The sequence below is a fragment of the Petaurus breviceps genome, unplaced genomic scaffold, assembly GCF_028583685.1.
Source record: "Petaurus breviceps papuanus isolate PSGF00001 unplaced genomic scaffold, PetGlider_PUasm1.0 216, whole genome shotgun sequence".
NCBI classification, from domain to species: Eukaryota; Metazoa; Chordata; class Mammalia; order Diprotodontia; family Petauridae; genus Petaurus; species Petaurus breviceps.
In genome coordinates this window covers 7,353,464-7,375,644 of record NW_027185867.1, presented here as the reverse complement: position 1 = coordinate 7,375,644, position 22,181 = coordinate 7,353,464, and the positions used below count along the sequence as shown (strand labels likewise).

Genomic DNA, 22,181 nt, shown 5'->3' with positions numbered 1-22,181 from the left:
ACTTTAAACATGAATGGATTAAATAATCTAATTAAATAAAAAAGTGACATATTAAATCTAAACAAACAAAAAAAAAACCAACAACATCCCTACAATCTGTTGCTTCCAAGCAATACACTTTTACAAAAATGTTGTGTACACAGAATAAAAATGACATCCTGGAACAAAATTTAGTTTGCATCAGGTGAATTCAAAAAAACAGAAATTGCTATTGTGCTATCTAATAAAGAAAAAACAAAATTAACAACATAAAAAGATTTTTAAAAACTGCAGTTGTTGAAAGGAACCATAGATATAGCAATAATAATATTTAGCTTGTATGCTCCAGAGAGCATACAAGTATGCAAAATCATAAAGGAAAAATTAACTGAATTTTAAGAAGACTTAGAGAATAATGTAACAATAAAAGGAGACTTTAACAACCCTCTTCCAATTTTCAACAGTTATGAAAGTCAACAAAAGGGAAAATATAGAATTGAACAAATTGCTAGAGTAAATAGAGACAAAAGATTTAAAATATTTTCTAAATGGGGTTTCTGCCAAATAAGAATATTTCTCAAAACCACAAGGAACCTTTATTTTAAAAAGTGACCATGTATTAGAGTACAGAGATATTACAAACAAATGTTAATAAGTCAGATCGTAGTGCAATAAAAATATTAATCAGTTCAAGGACCATAGGTAAAAGACACAGACCAATCTGTAGACTTAACAACAAAATCCTAAATAACGAGGGGGTCAAAGAACAAATCATAGAAATATGTAAAAGCACATTATAATGATGAAATGATAAACCAGAATTTCTGGGATGCTAATACAGTCCTTGGGAGAAATTTATGTCCGTAAGCACAAAAGAGGAGATATTAAAACTTGGAGAAACAAATTAGATACCAAAAAAAAGCTAAAGAAGTGATAAAAATTAAAAGCTAGCTCAATGAAAAGACTAACACAATTGATCAACTTTCAGCCAACTTGAATAAAAAGAAAAGTTTTAAAAATCAAATCAATAATATAACAAATAAAGGGAAATTACAACAAAATCAGAAGAATTAAAAATTGGCAAAAATTTGCTAGTTCTGAAGAGATAATTATATGCTAACAAAACTGAGAATGCAAAAAACAATAGTGGAATGGCTTAAAAAATATAAAATACAAAAATTAACAAAAGGGCAGATAGAGGTCTTAAATAATCCAGTCCTGGAAAAGACAACAGAACTAGCCTTAAAGGAATTTCCAAGGCCAGGGGGGTGGAACTCTTGATCATGACAGAGAATTTGATGTAACTTTTTTAAAGTTTATTCTAGTACTACACAAATTATTCTCTAGAATTGAGTATTATACTAAATTCATTTTTATGAGACAAATATAGCCCTAATATAAAATAATACACTGGAGACCTGTAAACTTTTATCATTTATGTTGATTTAAAATTTTTAAGTAAAATCTTGTAAAAAAAATACTACAACAATTCATCCAAGAAATCATCCATTATGACCAAGTTGGATTTATAAAGATTATAAGTTTTAAAAGATTATAAATTCATATATTTAGTATATATTTTATGTTATATAATTATATATTATATATAAGGTTATTTATAAGATTACAAAGATATAAAGATTATAAATATAAAGGGATATGAAGATTAACATTAGGAAAACAACATAATTAATAATATTCAAAGCCAGAACTTCCCTAACCCACTTGTTTATCTAATAATTGCAGAAAAAGCCCTTGATAAACAAAAACACTCACTTTTGTCAAAAATGAAATCTGCAAAGTATATAAGGACTTTTAAAAAATATCTTAAATATCTCTCTAAACCCAAAAGCAATCATTATATACACGGGGATGCAATAGAACCTTACACAGTAAGTACAGGGGTACAGTAAGGATACCTATTCCTCTTGTTATTGTTTCGTGTTTCTAGAAACGTTGGCAGTAGTCCTAAAATGAAAAAGAAATTAAAAGTATAACTATAGGTAAAAAGGAGATAAAACTATTCCTGTTTGCTGATGATATGATGGTTTATGTACAGCAACAAATGGCAATAACAAAAGCAACAAAATATAAGAGGTAATAATAAGAAGGAGAATCTCATTCCATGTTTCCAAAATATGGGGAGCAATTTACCGGAGCACATAAGATACTTATAGGTTTATTTACAAAGTGTTCACTAAGAAATAAAGAACAACTTAAATAGCTGGAGGAATAGCTTGTTACTAGGCCATGCCAGTACAATAAATATGACAATATGATCAGAGTTGATTTGCAGTTTACTTCACCAATCAAACTACTTAAAGAATATTTTACAGAAGTAAATAAAATAATAAAATTCATTTGGCAAAACAAAAGATCTATAATATCAAAGGAAATAATGGAAAAAGGTAAGGACGAATAGGGAATAGCACTTTCTGAGGAATACCTTATACTATAAGTATCAATCATTAAAACCATTGGACATTGGTTTAAAAGTAGAGAAGTAGCTCAGTGGTACAGACTAGGTAGATAATGTAACTTAGTAACCTAATATTTGATAAAACAGAAAACATAAACTACTTCAGAAAAAATTTCGTATTTGAAAAAAAAGCTCTTGGGAAAACTGGAAAATATTTTGGGAGATATTAAGCCAACACTATGCCATATTTTACAATAAATTCAAAATGGATTTATTTATTTTTATGTGATCTTAATATTGAAGATCAATACATTAGATAAATTAAATGAAAAGCACATCATATACCTCTGAGAGCTGTGGGTAACAAATATATACTTTACCAAATAAGAGATTAAAGCAATTACAAATGATAAGAGTGACTTTGAAATTGCAAAGCTTCTGCAAAAATAAAATTAACACACTTAGGATAAGAAGGAAAATAGATAAATGGGGGGGAAGATCTTTGTATTAGATTTCTTAGAGAGGGCTAGAAGATGTATATATAGAAGACCAAAAGCCACTCCTCAAAAGATAAGTGGTCAAACATATATGAACAAACAATGAAGTGAGTTACATGAATTTGGGGGGTTTCCAGTACATATATAAGTTATGTTTACACTATACTGTAATTTATTAAGTGAGCAATAATATTATGTCTTAAGAAAATCAACATACATACCTTAATTTAAAAACACTTTATTACTAAAAACACTAACCATCTTCTGAGCCTTTAGCAAGTTCTGCTGGTATAGGTTCTCGCCTCTATTTTGGTAGCTACTGACCAAATCAGGGTGGTGGTTACTGAAGGTTGGGATGGCTGTGGCAATTTCTTGAAATAAGACAATAATGAAATTTGCCCCATTGATTGACTCTTCCTTTCACTTGAACACTCAAGAGTTAGTGTACAGTTATTAATTGAATTGATTTAATATTGTTGTGTCTCAGAGAATATGGAGGCCTCAAGAGAGGGAGAAAATGGGGAAATGGCCAATCAGTAGAGCAGTCAGAACACACACCACATTTACCAGTTAAGTTCACTGTGTTATCTGGGTGCGGTTCATGACACTTCAGAACAATTACAATAGTAATATCAAAGATCACTGATCACAGATCATCATAATAGATATAATAATAATGGAAAAGTTTAAAATATTGTGAGAATTACCACAGTGTGACACAGAAACGTGAGCACATGCTGTTGGGAAAATGGCATCTATAGACTTGCTCAACACAAGGTTGCCACAAATCTTCAATTTGTAAATTTGTAAAAAACCAAACCAATATGGTATCTTTGAAGTGCAATAAAATAAAGCACAGTAAAATGAGGTGTGTCTGTATTGATTAATTTTGTTTATTTTTTTAGTCTTTTTTTCCTCTTTTTCTTTCAAAACCATTATTTGTTTTGTTGAATATTTCTCTAGAAGTTTAGACTGGAAGGGAGAAAAAGTGAAAGCTAAGCAAAAGCAACCAACACCCAGGACCAAGCAACAGGTATTCCAGCATTCTGTAACATAGAACAAGTTCATGTGGAGAGTAATATTTGGTCCATTACATTCTCACTCTAAATGTAAACTTTTATCTGTACTTAATCAATTTACATTTAACATGTATAGTAATGTTTAAAAGTATATTTAAAAGTTTAAAAAGTATAAAAGTTTATTAAAAGCACTATATATTTATATAAAAGTATTAAAAGTATGACTTTTGTCACTATCTTCTATGGAAGATCCCTATACTCAAAGGTATATAGCACTAGTATCAGTTCTTGCCCAAATAAGGGCAACTCCTCATTAGGTAAACCTTTAGTGGGGAAAGAAAGTAATTTCTACTTTGGGAAGATTAAGTGGAGACCAGAATTCAGATTAAATTGATACCATTTTATCTTTGGTGCACCAAGATTTAAGAGGCTAAGACAAGCATGAATACCAGTTATTTCAGCAGGATTCCAGGACATTCTGTATTAGGAAACTGAAATTCAGGGATTGTCAAGAATATGTCATTTGTCTATTTGATGAGGTCTTTTTATTTTAACTGTTTGTGTTGTCTAATTCCACCTGGTACTGATGTGTCACATGTAACCCTGGATTGGATCCACCAGACCTCTCCTAACTCATTTATCAGTATTTAATATTGATATTATTCATCTCTTTTTCCATATTTTTAATGCTAGCTATGTAAGTATCAAATCCATAGTTACACAGATTAATTAATTTCAAAGATAGTATAAGTTGCGAAACCACAACCAGATATCAGTTGACCTCTGTGCTACCAGAGTTGGTAGTAGATACTTTATCCCACTGTTAGACTTTATACATAAGCTTGCCTTTATAGATCTACTGTTTACTACAAATGATTCCAATGATTTGTTTTACTTTACTGTACTTATTTCTGGAACTGTATTTCTCTCTGGGAGAGGGAAAGAGTCATTGGGTAGTAACAGTGTTTTGTTTTGTTTTTTGAAGCACATCAGTAAACACTAAAAAACAGAACAAAAGAAATGCTGCCATCAGAACAGCTTCCTAGATATTGTTGTGATTCATTTACAACCTTTAGCTATGGCAACTTTTCTACTTCTGAAGAGAAGGGTTTGATCCCTTGGGTCTTTGACTTGTATGTGAGTAATTAAGCAAGATTATCAGTTTATGCTATTCAAAAGACAGTTTGTGTGGTCATTCTTTATGACATTTACTGGAGGCTTAATGTCATGCTTTTTAAACTACATCAGTTATGCACATGAACATACATGAAATGATAGGTTATTATCATCCCATTGTTGGAGCAGCCAGCCAAAATGCCTGTTCTGGAGTTTATGCATGTGTGAGAGAGAGACAGAAAGTGTGTGGGGGGAGGTCTGTGTGTGTGTCCGTGTGATACGTTTTTGTTATATTAGGTGAAAGAGATGTTTATGAGAAGGAAAAGGACCGCAGCTTGGGGTAAATAGAGGATGGGAATTGACAGTAGTGAGAACACAGAGATTCTTAGGTCTTGTTTTGCTTCTGATATTTCTCCCAAAGAAAATAATAGCTGCAGTAGAAATGACAGGGATTTGATTCCCAGGATATGTAAAGAGATAGTAAGAGGTCATCTAATTATTTTTTTGTAAATTCAAGTCATTTAACCTTGATGAACTGCATTCTGGCATAGTAAAAAGATCACTGGAAGGGGTATTTGAAAGAGCATGCAGAATACGAGAGGCTCTACAGAAATGGAAAAGGGCAAATATTGTCTCAATTTAAAAAATTAAAAGGGACTTGAGAAGTTAGGTTCACCTATAGACTAGGAAGGTTGCCTTCTGGGAACTCTGGAATTTAGCTATAATCCCAGGAGTTTTCTTTTGGGGATCTTTTTCAAGAGGTGATTGCTAGATTCTTTCAATTTCTATTTTCTCCTCTGGTTCTAGAATCAGGGCAGTTTTCCTTGTTAATTTCTTGAAAGATGATATGTAGGCCCTTTTTTTGATCAAGGCTTTTAGGCAGTCCAATAATTTTTAAATTATCTCTCCTGGATCTATTTTCCAGGTCAGATGTTTTTTCATTCGAATATCTTGCATTGTTTTCTATTTTTTCATTCTTTTGGATCTGTTTTATAATATCTTGATTTCTCAAAGTGATGAGCTTCCATTTGCTCCATTCTAATTTTTAAGGAATTATTTTCTTTGGTGAGCTTTTGGATCTCCTTTTCCATTTGGCCAATTTGCTTTTTAAGCTTTCTCCTCTTTGGCTTTTTGAACCTCTTTTGCCATTTGAGTTAGTCTGTTTTTAAGGTGTTATTTTCTTCAGTATTTTGGGGGGGTCTCCTTTAGCGGGCTGTTGATTCATTTTTCATGATTTTCATGCATAACTCTCATTTCTCTTCCCAATTTTTCCTCTACTTCTCTTACTTGATTTTCAAAATCCTTCTTGAGCTCCTCCATGGCCTGCAAGCCATTCGTATTTTTCTCGAAGTCTTTTGATTCAGGAGTTTTGACTTTGTTGTCTTTTTCTGGTTGTATGTTTTGTTCTTCTTTTGTCACTGAAGAAAGATTCTATAGTCTTTTTTTTTCCCCTCTATTTGCTAATTTTCCCAGCCAGTTACTTGACTTTTGAACTCTTTGCCACAGTAGGACTCAGCTTCCAGACTGGGAATGCTCTGTCTTAAATTTCTGGGATTTTACACAGCTGTTGTCAGAGCTACTTCTAGCCACCTGTAAATTTCTAGTTCTTCTAAGGTGATGTAATCAAAGGAGAGGTGTTTACTCCTCTCCTGGCTTGTGGTCTGGTCTTTGAGTGACTGCAAGCACTCTTTTCTGCCTCACAAGCATGAGGAAGACGCCTTCTCCACAGCTGCCACAGGCTCTGCCACACCAGTGCTCCTCCTCACTCCAGGACTGCCACCGAAGACTATGACCTAGATCCAAGCAGGGCAAAGCAAGAGAATCCTGCCTCCGTGCCAGTAAAAAGATCCCTGCAATTGCCCTCTGATCAGCTACTTGATCCCCCCACTGTCGGTGTGGGCCTGGAGCTCTGGAAGCAGCCACTGCCACTGCTGCTACCAGTTCCTCCACCACCTCTGCTGCCCCAAGACTGGGGCTGGACCATGCTCTTCTCTTTCCCAGGTCCAGCAGAGTTTCTGCACTGACCTTTTACTTTGTCTTTGGCGTTTGCGCATTGAGAAGTCTAGAAACCACCGGAGCTGCCAGTGATTCAGTCTCCTGAGGTTTTCTTTGGCCTGGTCTGTGCTGTCATGGCCTTTGTGGGGCTGTGATCTGCTTCCAGCCTGGTGCGATAGACACTTCTTGTTGGCCTGCCAGGCTTTCTTCAGCTGGAGATGTGTTTCACTTTCATTTTATGGGTTCTGTAGCTCTAAAATTTGTTTAGAGTCATTTTTATAGGTATTTGGAGGTGGTTGGGGCAAGAACTCAAGAAGGTTCCTGCTTTTACTCTGCCATCTTGGCTCTACCTACTTAAATAAGTTTTTTAGTTGACTCTCTGAGGTTCTCTTAAACCATCATATCATCTGCAAAAAGCACTCATTTTATTTCCTCTTTGCCTATGCTTTTTTTTTTCAATTTCTTTTTCTTGTATTATTGCTGTAGTTAGCATTCCTAGCACTGTAATGAATAGTAATTATGATAATGGACATCTTCATTTTATTCCTGAGCTCATTGGAAAGATTTCTAATTTATCTCCATTATAGATAATCTTAGCTCTTGGTTTTAGATTTATTCCTATTCTTTCCAAGAAATTTTATGTATTTATTTATTTACTTTGCTTTTTGGAGGGGGAGTTGGGGTTAAGTGACTTGCCCAAGATCACACAGCTAGTTTTTGTGTTAAGTGTCTGAAGCCGGATTTAAACTCAGGTCCTCCTGACTCCAGGGCCAGTACTCTATTCACTGTGCCACCTAGCCACCCCTTTCAAGTAATTTTAATAGGAATGGGTATTGTATGTTGTAAAAAGCTTTTACTGCATCTCTTGACTCAATTTTATGATTTTTGTTGTTTGTACTATTAATACAGTAAAATATGTTTCTAGTTTTCCTCATACTTAACTGGAGTATTCCTGGTATAAAATCATCCTGGTCATAGTGTATAATCTTTGTCATATGTTGCTGTAGTGTACTTTCTGATATTTTATTTATAATTTTGCTTGAATATTCCTTAGAGATATTATTCCATAGTTTTCTTTCTTGGTTTTGATTCCCTCAGATTAGGAATTGAGACCACATTTGTATCATAGAAAGAACTAGGTAGGACAACCCCTTCTTTTCCTCTTTTTCCTAGTTTATGTAGTATTGGAATTAATTGTTCTTTAAATGTTTAATAGGATTTATTTTTAAGTCCATCTAGGCCTGGTTTTTTTTTTCCTTTGGGAGAGTTTGTTTAACTCCTCTTAATTCAGTAAGCATTTATTAAGTGCCTGCTCTGTGCCAGACACTGTGCAAAAGGCTGGATACAATATAAGAAAATACAAGTGCGAAAGAAAAAAAAAAACAGTCCCCGTTCACACACACACCCCCACCCCCCAAGGAGCTTACTTTCTGATGGGGGAAAATATACAAAAGGAAGCTGAAAAGGGAAGGAGGGAGGTAGCCATCAGGCAGTACCCAGTATGGTATTCCATGGACTTGAAGCCAAGCAAGAGATGCCAATGGAAAATGGAGTTACTGGAAAACTTGTGAACCCTCTCTAAAGGAAGGCAGAGTTTAATGTTTAATGTTCCACCCTCTAATTATAAGAGGCAGAGGTGAGAAGAGTACATTTATGTGTGGGGAACAGTGAATGCAAGGGCATAGAGATGGGAAACAGATCATCAGGTGTGTCCAACAGCAAGTAGACCATTGTGTTGCAGTTTGTCAGTATGTGTAATATGTAAGAAGACTAGAAAGCTAATAATAATGACTAGCATTTATATAACACTTTAAGATTTGCAAAGAACTTCGATTAGGTAATTTGATCCTACTTGATACAAAAAGTGACCGAATTGTGAAAAGATACAAATGCCAAAGAGCGGAGTTTTGTTTGATTATGAGTTTAATAGGGATCCACTGGAATTTATTCAGTGGAAAGGTGTATGTGTGTCACATGATTTGACCCATGCTTTAGGAGAACCATGTTTGCAGATACGCAAAAGTTAAATTGAAATGTGGAGAGATTTGAGAAAAGGAGAGCAATTAGAAGTATGTTGCAGTTGTTGTTTGTCTTTCATTCTAGAAGAGGGCCGTGACATCAGGTAGGTGATGCCAAGAAATGCAAGTGAATTGGATTTAGGTAAGAGAGGGCTGTGCAAAGTCACCAGCCACACTTTCTCTTTTAGAGCCATCTGGGTCCAGTGGCCAGATATGGATTAGGACAAGTGGAGATGGCCTGAGGTGCAGTGGGAGACTTGACCTTTTCAAGCTAAGGTCTTTAACAGGTCTCAGTTTGACTGAGGCAGTACCCATTCAGTGGTTAAGGCTTTAAAAAATGGGGCAAAGAATGGCCTCTTTTAATTAAAAAATAAAATAAACATCCAGGAGGGGAAGACCCTTAGGGTTTCTGGCCAATACAGTAGTCCAGGTAAGAAGTACCTAGGAGTAGTGTCTATGTGAATGGAGAGCAGAGAACATTAAGCAAGAGATGTAGAAATAGAAACAACTAGATCTGATAATCGCTCGTATATGGTAAGTTGAAAACTGCAGAGATTGTAAACTTAGGTGACTAGGATAATGGTACCATCACAAGTAATAAGGAAGTTTGAAAGAGGACTTGAGTGGGAAAATAGTTCTATTTTGGCTATGCTGAGTTTAATGTAGCTATAGCATATTCAGTTCAAAATGTTCCATAAACAATTCATGATGGAAGATTGGGCTCAGAAGAGAGATAGAAGGAAATATATAGGCCTTGGACTTCCTTGCAAAAAATTGTCCTTACCAGAAGTCAGTTTGCCCAATATTGATGTAGCTACTTCAGGAAAACCCTTTTGGAATACAGTATTCTAAACTCTTTTCTAGTTTATGGTAGAAGGAACCATGTCTTGTGTCATCCTGACTGTGATTCCTTAGTTTCTTTCTGTGGGTTTTGTTTGTTTTGTTTTGACTTGGTAGCTCTGGATTTTGGTTATGATATCCCTGAGAATTTCCATTTTCAGATTTCTTTCAGAACCAGTGAATTCTTTCCAGTTTCATTTTTGCCTATTTTAATATGTACAGGCAGTTTTCATTTATGGTTTTTTGAAATATGGCATATGGGTTTAGGGAGTTTTTTTATTGATACTTTCAGGTAGTCTGATCATTCTTCCATTATCTCTCCTGTAATAATTCTTTTCTAGATCAGTTGGTTGTTTGTTTCTTATAGCAGTTACCTTTATATTCTGTTTTTTAATCTTTTGATTAAAATCAATATGTTACTAATTTTAAAAAGTGGAAAACAAAATTATCAGAATATTATGTTTGTATTCCAAATACCTAGCTCAGTTAACTAGTATATAGAAGGCACTTTAAAAAGTGTTGTTTACTGACAGCTTGATACATATTTTCAGGGGAAATGTTTTCTTATCCTAGTTCTATCAGTAAGTAATGTAGTTTTGGACAAGTCATTTGCCTTTCTGAGCCTCCTGGTAATTACTAATTCTAGTGATGGGGAAGGGAGAAAACAAATGTATATATTGTTTGCAACACTTTTTAGAAATGTTTCTTTTATGGAAGTGGAAAATTTTGTATCTTGAGATTAAACAAAAATCCTCTTTTTTGGTATCTCAGCTCTCTTCTGGATCCTACAGAGAAATAGGTTAAGTTTAGGTGAATTCTTCTTGCTTAGAATACTTGAAGTCCTGAGGTTGAGAAACCGAATCAGCTCAGTTTTCCTTTGTCCCTTTCTTCTGTCTTTCAGTTCCATATAATTGAATATAATTCTTCAGGGTTTTTATATAATTCTTTCTTTCCTCTTTACCTAGCATCAGATTTGACTCATCCCTCCTATTGTCATACTATTCACTTTTATGATGCCCTGAGGAATGTATAAAATTTTGATTGGGCTTACCTATTCTCTCTCCAGTCTTTTAGATGTAAATAAATCTGTATGTTTCCTGCTTCTGTGTCTGAGCTCCTCTATCTCAGCTTCTTCCTTTCTCTGTCAGGATTTCATGATTTATATCATTACTTCCTATACTTATTGTCCCTGAACTATGAATCCTGTTAAGTATAGATGAAACAGAAAGAGAAGGGTTTGCAAGTCATCTCACCTACCTTTTTGTTATCATTGAAGTTCTAGCCTCTCCGTTATGCCCTTCCTTGAGCTACCTTAAAGGCATGAAGATAGTCATTGTTAAAAATAATTAGGGTAGCTAGGTGGAACAGTGGATAGAGTGCCTGGCCTGGAGTCTGGGAGACTCATATTCCTGAGTTCAAATCTGGCCTCAGACTTTCTACAACTTAACTATTTGTGTCACCCAGGGCATGTCACTTAACCCTGTTTACCTCAGTTTCCTCATCTGTAAAAAGAGCTAGAGAAGGAAATGGCAAATCATTTTAGTATCTCTGCCAGAAACCCCGCCCCCCAAAAGGGGGGCACATAATTGAAATGACTAAACAACAACCTAAAATTGGTGTATTATATTCCTAAACTGTTCCACTGATCACCTTTTCTATTTTTTTAACCAGTGCTAAATAGTTTTGATGATTTCTGCTTTGTAGTTTAGTTTGAGATCTGGAGCTGCTTCATATTTTTTAAGGTAAAATCCTTTAGTTGCTGTAGCTTTGAGTAATAAATAAATTAATTTTAGGTGTAATTGTCATTTTATTTCATTGGTATGGCCTTACCATGAATAATTAATATTTTTGCAGTTATTTAGGTGTGTATTTCTGTAAAAAGTTTTCAAATAGCAGTAGTGTTAATGGATTTACTTGTTTTACTCTTAATCTTAATGGAAAGGTCTCAAGTGTTTTTCTACTATACATGAGGCTCTTAGTGCTAAGTAGACACTATTTTTTTTTCAAGTAGGCCTCCACAGCTCTCTCAGACTGGAAATACAATGGCCCTTCATGAATGCAGTTCTATTCCTGATTGTTAAGGAAGTATTAACCTGCCCCATTTTTCCAATCTGGGTTGGTTCACCCCTTTGTTGGCAGCCTGATGATTCTTCTTTCCTTAACTCAGTTTATTAGTGACAAACCTAGTTCAGATATTCAGCTGCACTTTAGCTGTAGTACAGCTCAAAATTTTTTAACTCAGGAATCCACCAGTGTCAGCCTCCCCCAGTAGTTGATTTGGCCTTTGGGGGAGGGGGGGGGGCAGGCAATTGGCGTTGACTTGCCCAAGGTCACACGGCTAGTTTTGTGTGTGTGTTAAAGTGTCTGAGGCTGTATCCGAACCCAGGTCCTCCTGACTCCAGGGCCGGTGCTCTATTCACTGTGCCACCTAGCCACCCCTCCCAGTAGTTCATTTTAAAAGCGTTATTGTAGCAGGAATTAAAGGTGTGTTCCACCATACCCAGCTAGATGCTTTTTCTAGTAGGAAAGTTCTATTTATTCCTATACCATTTAATGGGATTTTTAATTTTATATTTAGTGGGACTTTTTATTTGTTGCTTTAAAAAAATTATATGGGTCAAGATGGCGGAGTAGAAGCAGGACCTCCCCACTGCTCTGGCTTCCACCTTCCCCAATCCATGTAAAAAGGGGACTTTGAACAAACGTTGGAGCTGCAGAACCCACAAAATGACACAGAGAAGCTAACCTCCTGCTGAGGACAGCCTGGCAGGCCGGCAGGAGTCGGCCAGCGCAGTGCTCTGGGAACCAAGACTTTAGCCCCAGGGCGGGCCTGACCAGTCACCAGCAAGAGGGACTCCAGATCAGCAGCACCTATGGCCATTTCCAGATTTATCAACACATAGATGCAAAGTGAGAGGTCAGTGCAGTCTGGACTTTGGGACCCAGTAAGTGGGAGTGCATGGCTTTTGCCCCGAGGGCAAGAAGCCTTAGGCACAGCCAGCCAGCGCCACGTGGCAGCTTCAGCTCCTGGCCTGCAGAGTGTAGGGGGACCAGGCACCAGTCTGAGGGGTAATCACTCTTGCTTTAACCTTCTTGGATCTGGATTGCAGTCTAGGGTGGAGGTCCTGGCGTGAGTGTCCAGCTTTCCAGAAGGTGTGGAGACCTCAGAGAGGGCACCCATTTAATACCTCCAACCGCTGAGAAAATCCCAGCATTTGGGATGAAAGCTCCCCTGTCTGGTGGCAGAGTCCTACTGTGGCAAAAACCCCAGGGGTCAAGTGACTGAGGGGTGACATGACCGGGCAAAGGAAACAAAGCAGACAGAAGATTCCTATTAGACTCCTATTTTGGGGACAAAAAGGAGCAAAGCATGGAACAGGAGGAAGACAGTGAAGTCAGAACTCCTGCACCAAAAGCTTCAAAGGAAAATACAAGCTGGTTACAGGCCATAGAGGACCTTAAGAAGCAGATAAGAGAAGTAGAGGAAAAATTGGGAAGAGAAATGAGAACGATGCAAGACAATTATGAAATGAGAGTCAACAGCCTGACTGAGGAAAATAACACCTTAAAAAATAGACTAACTCAAATGGCAAAAGAGGCTCAAAAAGCCAATGAGGAGAAGAATGCTTTAAAAAGCTGAATTTGCCAGATGGAAAAAGAATCTCAAAAGCTCAATGAGGAGAATCATTGCTTCAGAATTAGACTGGAGCAAATGGAAGTTAGAGAATTTATGAGAAATCAAGATGCTGTTAAAAAGATCCAAACAAATGAAAGAATAGAAGGCAATGTGAAATATCTCATTAGAAAAACCACCGACTTGGAAAATAGATCCAGGAAAGATCATTTAAAAATTATTGGACTACCTGAAAGCCATGATCAAAGTAAGAACCTAGAAATCATCCTCCAGGAAGTTCTCAAAGAAACTGCCCTGATGTTTTAGAACCAGAGGGCAAAATAGAAGTTGAAAGAATCCACTGATCACCTCCTGAAAAAGATCCCCAAAATAAAATTCCTAGGAATATTATAGCCAGGTTAGGGAATTTCCAGATCAAGGAGAGAATATTACAAGCAGCCAGGAAGAAACAATTTGAAAATTGTGGAAACACAATCAGAATAACCCAGGATGTGGCAGCTTCTACACTGAGGGATTGAAGGGCTTGGAATATGATATTCTGGAGGTCAAAGGAGGTGGGATTAAAACCAAGAGTCACCTACCCAGTAAAACTGAGTATCATGTTTCAGGGGAAAATAAGGTCATTCAGTGGAATAGAGGACTTTTAAGCATTCTTGCTGAAAAAACTAGAGTTGAATAGAAAATTTGACATTCAGATACAAGAAGCATGAAAAGATAAGGAATCTCAGGGAACCTAAAAGGATAAATGATTTGTCCAGGGTCACACAGGTGGTGTAAAATCAGAAGTTGAATTTGAACATATGTCCTCAGATTTGAACTCCAGCTCTCAGTTCACATTGCCCACATTGGTAAACAACTATGAGCTTCTATAATAGGAATGAAATAAATTACAAAAATGATTTAAAAAAATTATATGTCCAATTAATCTTGTCTTCTTTTCTTGATGAAAGTGTTTAGAGATATAAAATTTTCCCTATGAATTGCTTTGTCTGCATCCCAAAAGTGTTGGTATATTGTCTCATTGTTATAATTTTCTTTATGAAATGTATTTTCAAAATGATTTGTTCTTTAATTTAAGAATTTTCTTAGGGTTATTATTTATTGTCCAAATAATTTTTAACAAAATTCTTTTGTTTGATATTATTTATATTGTGTTGTGGTTAGCAAAGGATGAGGTCATTATTTCTGCTCTTTTTGCATTTATTTTTGAAGTTTTTATGCCTGAATATAGTCACTTTCTATAAAGGTTCTATGCACAGCTGAGAATACTTATACTGCTTTGATTCGTATTAGCTAATTGCCAGAAATCTATCATATCTGACTCTTCTAAAATCATATTCAGATTTTTAAATTTCTTATTTAGTTTATTAGACTTATGAATATTTGTCTAATATAGTATGTGTGTGCGTGTGTAAAATCTACATTGAAATTTCCATTTCACTTTAAAAATATAATAGATTTTTGTCTAAATCCTTTGATACTTTGAACCAAAGGGGAAGAAGTAGACATTTCCTGAATGGGATCATAAATTTAGAGCCAAACTGGTTTTCCTACAATGTTTTGTTCAAGTCTATATTTGCCCTTTTATTCATCTTTCTGTTAAACTTATCCAAAACCAAGAGAAGGACATTGAAATCTCCTACAATTATTATGTTGCCATGTATGTATTTTTGTTGTTCAGTTAATGTTTCCTTTGTGAGTTTAAGTGCTAAGGCATTTAGAACATATAAGTTTAATATTGATATTTTCTGTTTATAGTTATCCTTTTTTTGTATTTTTAGTGTTTTTATTTTATCTAATAGCAGGATTGTAGCTCCTGCTTTTTTTAATTGATCTAATGCATAATAAATTTTTTTCAGTTGCTTATTTTTTACTTTGTGTATGTCTTTTTTTTTTAATGTGTTTCTTGTGAGCAAGAGACTATGGGGTTTTGTTTTATTACCCTACTTTACTGTCATTCTCTTTCATTTTATTGTATCATTTAATCCTTCACATTTAAAGTTGAGAGTTGGGTTAATATTTTCCTCCATTTTTTGATAATATTATCTTGTATTTTTTTCTCCAAATTAGGATTTTCTTCTTCACCACTATAAATATTAAGTTATTTTAGCTTAATCTATTTGAAGCTAACCATATTCCCACTGGCTGTTTTCACCTTACACTCAAGACAACCCCACCCATCTGTCATAACTTTCCCTAGTTTTGGAGCTTTGTTTCATTTTGTTCATTTCTCTTTATTTTTATCCAGTTATTTAATTCTTCCTGTCTTTTTTTTCCCCTCTCAGTTAAGTAGTCAAATAAAATCCCCCTTCCTCTCCTTCAATTTGGTTTTTTATTAGTTTCTTAATTCATTTTCTATACATGTTTCTAAAAACAAATTTTTTCCCTTGTTCTCTTCATTATTTATCTTTCCTTTCTATCTCTGCTAGACTTTTATTCTTTGACTCATGGCCCTTGTACTATAGTGCTTTATTCTCTTCATTTCTCATGAAATTAAAGATTTTAAGCTACCTTTCTATTCCTTCTAAACAGTTTCTGTTATTATACATCTTCCCAAAATCGCCTTTTTGTCTATTGTGTTTCACTCTTGGAAATACCAATTTTTATAGATGATAGAGGGGCTATTGCCCTGTGTAGTATTCTTTCTGTATATCTTATTGTACAAATCATTATTGACCTTTGTCCCCTACTTGTTAATTTTTTTTCCTATTTGCTTTGAGACTGTGCCCTTACATTCTTCTAGATGTCAGTTTCCTCCCTCTGTCCTCCCACCTTGAGCTGATTTCCCTTGTCTTGAGGCAGTATTATGTATGACAGCATCAATCCCTGCCAGTCATACTCATTGTAAGGCTACAATATCCTATTACACATTATCTCTTTTATCCCATATGTGCATTTATAAGTGGTACCTTCCACAACTGAAATCTGATTTCTCCTTTTTCCTATCTGCCCCTTTGTCTGTTCACCTATTTTCCTTTAGGCTCTCTTCTTCCTGAGAGATTACAAGAGTTATTTTCCCTTCCCTTTCTTAACCTTTGACTTTATTAGGGCATATCACATGTTGTTCTCAATTTTATAACTCCCCTGCCCCCATTTAGGTGCCCTCCCATTTTGCAATCTAGTCCTCCAAAAAACATTGATGCACCTGTAAGCAGTGTCATGAGGTTTAGTCCATGATGTTTTAATTCTGTTTCTCCACCATTTCTATTTGCCTTTTACTTTCACCCTAGTCTCTTCTTGTGTATTTAGGAGAAAAAAATTCCTAATGGTCTCTCCATTATCATTTTGTTGCTGTTGTCATCCTTGGTTGCTGTGTTTGTTTACCCTTCTTGTATTTGTGTTGTCTGGGGTGTTTAGGAAGCAAATTATTTCTTCAAGTCTGGTTTCTTTCTAGGAATGTTTTGAAAGCCTCTTTTTATATTAAATATATATCTTTTTTTCATTAGTGATTAGGCTCAGATTTTCAGCATAGGTCATCTTGAGCTGCTTCTTGAGTTCCCTTGCTCTTTGAAACACATTATTTCATTCCCTCACATGTTTTCCCATGGGTACAGAATAGTCTTGTGTTATCTGAGTTTCCTTTACTCTATATTTGATGATCTTTTTCCCCCATTACTACTTTTCTTTCCTTCTGTGGAATTAAAAAATACTAAGGAACTCATCAATCTGAATAAGGTAATGTTTCAAATGACAAAATATCCAAGACAGTGAAGTTTCTCATGGCAGTAAAGGTACTGTGTAATATTCTCAAGCTTATCTTTGAGAACAGCATTTTAGAAATGGAAAGGGGAGAACATAAGATCATAGATGTAGCACTGGAAAGGACCTTAGAGATCATTTGGTACAACTGGTTCATTTTGTAGATGCATATACTGAAACTGGTAGAGGTTAAATGACTTACCCAAGGCAATACACAAAGTGGCCTACCTGGAATTTGAACACAAAGCCAGTGCTGACGCCCATGGCTGTCATCTTTCTATTCTACCACATTGCCTCATCTTTTGAGAACCTCTCCTCCATCTTCTTACTTGAATCCAATAACTTGTTTTTGTCCAGATCCCTCTGTTTTTTTTTTTTAAGTAATTGGGGTTAAGTAACTTGCTCAAGGTTACACAGCCAGTTATTTTGTGTGGGTGCCAAGTATCTGAGGCCGGAACCGATCCTGGGTCTCCCAACGCCAGGGCTGTCACTCTTACTGCGCCACCTGGCTGCCCCATAGATCCCTCTGTTTTGATCAGCATTTCCATTAAGATTTGCATATGTGTACATAAGAAGTAGTTTATATTCTTCTTTAAAAATAGATTCAGATTTCCTTCATAAATATTTCTTTTAAGTTTCTTTAAATACCAAGTATTAAAGATAATCTGCTTTACATTCTTTTTTTAAAAAATGGCAGGGAAAAACTTATTGTTGTTGGCACATTCTTATTATATTGATATGGAAAGATTTCTTAGCCAAATGAATGAAATACAGATATCCCTTCCTCTTTACAAACTTTCCGAGCAAGTTCATTTCCCTCCCTTTTTGAAGACTTGCTTTGCAATATAGTTTCATGTATCATGTAGCAGCACACATAAAAGAAAAATTGTCTTTAATGTCTTAGATATCACAGGATGTCATCCCAGAACACAGCCTTGAAGATGAATGCATTTGAACATCTCAGCATCTATAGCAGTTTAAGATGCCATTAGGAAAAAAAAATGTTTAGTCTTTCTTATCAAATTCCCTACCCAATTTAGGTGCCTGTTATTTGTTTGTCTTATGCATATAATACATATTCACAAAGCCTTTTGCTGAATTTATTCTCTTAATATTATTGTCAGTTTTTGCTGAGATTCTTTAAAAACTTCTGAATTTCACTTTATCGTGCCATATGAATTTTATCTAAACAGTGTTATATGTCTTTTTAGACTCAAAATCGCATGAAATTGATGGCTGACAACTATGAGGATGACCACTTCAAATCTTCTCATTCCAGCCAAACCAACCATAAACCCTCCCCAGACCAGGTATTCCTTCTCTTGTCTTTCTTTCAGATGTTTGAAATATGTGGGGTATAATTTGCATCTGCATGTAGAATCTTCATTCTGAAATGATGTTAGGAAAATGAATCGTTAACTTTCTGAAAACCATTCCCTGGTTATTTTCATGCACAGAGTCTCTGTGTGGTAATGTGATTTTGAGCCTTAAAAAGAATTGGCTACTCAGAAGTTTTGAGAATAATAACAAAATGTTCTAGAAATTTCTAATGCTTGAGAAGTTTCTTCTTTATCCTCCTTCAGAAACATATCATGGATCTACACTTGTCCTACTTTTTCCCATGAAAGGAACTGTGTCCTATGAGTAAAATAAACTGAAACTACTTCCTTATGAGTTCAGTGGAGGGCATAGAAGGAAGTAAAACAAGAGATTATCTCTTTGGCATGATGGAAATATATATATTGCACACCTTTGACCACATAGATGACAAATGGAAATGGGAAAATCAGTTACCTACTGAACATATATTAAAATATGAACATCTTTAATTTAATTGCAGATTTCCAAATCTCTTTTTAGTGCCTCCTAGGATTAGGAACTAAAATATGGAGGCTTTTCCATTCATTTAGAAGAGTTCTCCAGCATGAGTCATTCTCAAGGAAATTCCCTACCTTCAACTTCTCCTCTGTATAATGGAGACAACCATATATAATTCTGTTCTTTCTGGGGAAAAGGGATTTTTTTTCCCCAGGATCTTGTAAGTGATGAATGGGCAAGAGAAGTACTTTCTGAGGGAGCCTTTTTAGATTCAAAATCACCTGAAATTTATAATTTTATCCATAAGAAAACCAATCTCAGTGAGTCAGAAAATGGTGGGGAGGTGGAAAGAACAAAAATAAGGAAATTAGAATCCATTCTTTTCTACTTTATCCTTATGTCTGTGTTTTAAATACTAACCAACTCTTTTTCATTCCCATGCTGCTCTGGGGCCTTATTCCCTTTGTCATCTCTCTTCCAATAGGATGAGGAGGAGGGTATATGGGCATAGCCAATCAGATGCTCTTAGTTCAGCCATTTTGTTCAGAACGGTGAGAACCAGTTTTCCTTAATTGTAGAAAAGTTGTTTTTTACACAATCACTTGTTTCTGTGTGATTCATGAATTTTCCTTTTTTCACATGGTGAATGTATTGTGTTTCTGACATCCTTGTGTTTGGGTGATGGTGTTTTTCCTGTTGTGTGTTTTTATTGAGGAGAACTTCCAGGGCATATAATTAATTTTTTCCAACTATAATTTTTTTAATAGATTATCCGATTTAGGATGCCCCTCATAGGGTCCTGGCAACATTATATTATGACACACAAAACTGAAAGCAGAAAATAGACCCTACACTGTCATTTTCTAAATGGAGTAACCCTGGCTTAGACTTGGGCAAATTCTTTGTATACAGCATTTACTCATGTATGAAGTCATCTTAAAAGCCCCCGAATTTTAAAAAGACATCCAACTAAAGTCTTACTTCATTTTCATCTATATATGAATGCCCTAAGGCCTCAGACGTAGGATAACTCATTTGAATTACTGGAAGCAATAATTTAGCCCCTAGGACATTTAAAAAAAAAATTATTCTCAAGCAGCTGCCAGTATTGGGAAGAAGGCAGCAGGGATTTTTCTGAAAGTCGATGCAAAGAGTTATTTTTCTCCTTTTCTAAAATAGCAGCTGCCAGGACACTGTCTAAATTTTTATTTCCAGGCCAAAATTTAATACAATCTTGGCAGCATCTCCCTTTGATCTTATGCCCTGGAGGTTCCTTAGGAAATCCTTTTCTGTAACAAAAATAATAATTATGATTATGAAGTTCATACTCATTGATGATATTATACTACATTGAATTCACTACCTAAGCTTATTGGTGATCTCACTGTTTTAGAATTAGTTCTTTTTGAAATGTCTTCTCTTGGTATTAAATTGCCTAAAGTGATTAGAACACTCATTAGGGAGCACAAGCAAGGATGATAAGGTAAGTTGATGGAAATGGGTATATACTGGTGGGAAAATTCCAAATAACTTAGAAGATATGAAAGAATGTAATATAACTGATACCCATAAGCAAACTCTTCCAAGGAAATAGCACAGAGCTTTCTAAGACCGGGCTAAAGCTGAGGAAACTTATTTCCAAATGATATAAAGCAGCAAGGTCAATAGAAAAGTTAAATATAGTTTATCAGTCTTTCTTTCAAAATGTAAAAGCAAATTATATCAACAGAAATAAAATATTTCACTTGAATCAGTGTTTCTGCTACATGACATACCCAGTCAAAAGGGCATTTATTAGCTCTGTGCCCCCATAAATATCTTGATGGAAGTATGCATTAGTTAAAATTCCTGCTAAACTGTGCTTTCCAAGAATTGGTATCAAATGTTTTAATGTCCTAGGATTTATCCTCTTAATTCAACTACTCTGCTATATCTAAGATAGGCCGTCCCAATTCACCAGACCAATTGTGCTTGACTATTCCATACAGAAGTCCACTATAGGGGCGGCCAGGTAGCACAGCAAGTAAGAGAACCGGCTCCAGTGTTGAGAAGACCTGGAGATCGAATCCCGGTCTCGGACACTTAGCACCCACCCAGAAACACCTGGCCGTGTAACCTTGAGCAAGTTACTTAACCCCAATTGCTTTTAAAAAAAAAGAAGAAGTCCACTATAATCTCTCTTACCATCTCCTCTTACTGGTTACCCTTACCCCTCCCTACCAGTTTTGCTTTGGACTCAGTAATTAAATTGGCACTACCGTATTACCTTTATTCCTGGAAGAAGCTTGTCAGTTAGCTGCCCTATGCTTCACCTCACCACCCCTTTGACTTCTCACAGAGTCTTTTCTCTGAACCACTCTGGTTTACCACATAGTAAACTCTTTATAAATGCTTGTCTTATTTATTCATTGAATAGTTGTGAAAAATTATCATGCCTTATGTTTTGTTCCAAGTACTACTTTCATTTGTCTCTTTCCCTCTGCTAATTAGTAATATTGGACTTTACAGAATCTCAAGAATTTCAGAGGCTCTCAGTGGCCATCTAGTCCAGCTCATATCCTCCATAAAATATTCAGTCAAATGGCTGTAGAACTCCTGTTTGATTAGCTCCAGTGGGGAGAAAGCTGCCATGTTTTGAGACAGTCCACTCCACTTTGGGGACAGTTGGAATCATTAGGAAGTATTTCCTAATATCAAGTCTAACTTTGCTTTTTTTCTGCTTCTATCCATCGTTCTTAGTTCTTTTCCTTGGGGTCAAACAGAACCTTTTCCACCTAAACAGGTCCAATGTTAGTAACAAACATTTCTGTTTAAATAGCATCAGGCAACCAAATCCATCTATGCTACCTTTAATCTCACTGAAAAATCAAGTTGTGAATTACAAAGGAGAGTTTTATTCAAGATTAAAAAAAAAAAAAGAATTGTTGTGATAGAAACACTACCAAGAGGTTGAGCAGATAGATAAGAAAGAGGAGAAATAACCAGTAAAAATGACTGGAACAAGAACTAGACAAAAATGCTGGATGGAGTATTCCAGGGTTTGAGTTCTGCTGCTCAGTACCAAGAAAAATGCAACCAAGCATGGTACAGAAATCTTTTCCTTTTTTTGCTAACTGAATATCCTATTACTACCTGTAGCTGGTAACC

General features: G+C 35.5%; 1 protein-coding gene across 12 annotated transcripts in view; it reads left to right on the top strand.

Moving 5' to 3' along the window:
- The window catches only part of ERC1 (ELKS/RAB6-interacting/CAST family member 1), a 496,604-nt gene that overhangs the window by 340,941 nt on the left and 133,482 nt on the right, over window positions 1–22,181 (top strand). For all 12 annotated transcript variants that reach the window (XM_069094346.1, XM_069094345.1, XM_069094342.1 and 9 more), the window contains one exon: window positions 18,428–18,526. In XM_069094346.1, coding sequence (XP_068950447.1) covers window positions 18,428–18,526 — 99 coding nt within the window. The remainder of the gene's footprint in view (window positions 1–18,427; window positions 18,527–22,181) is intronic.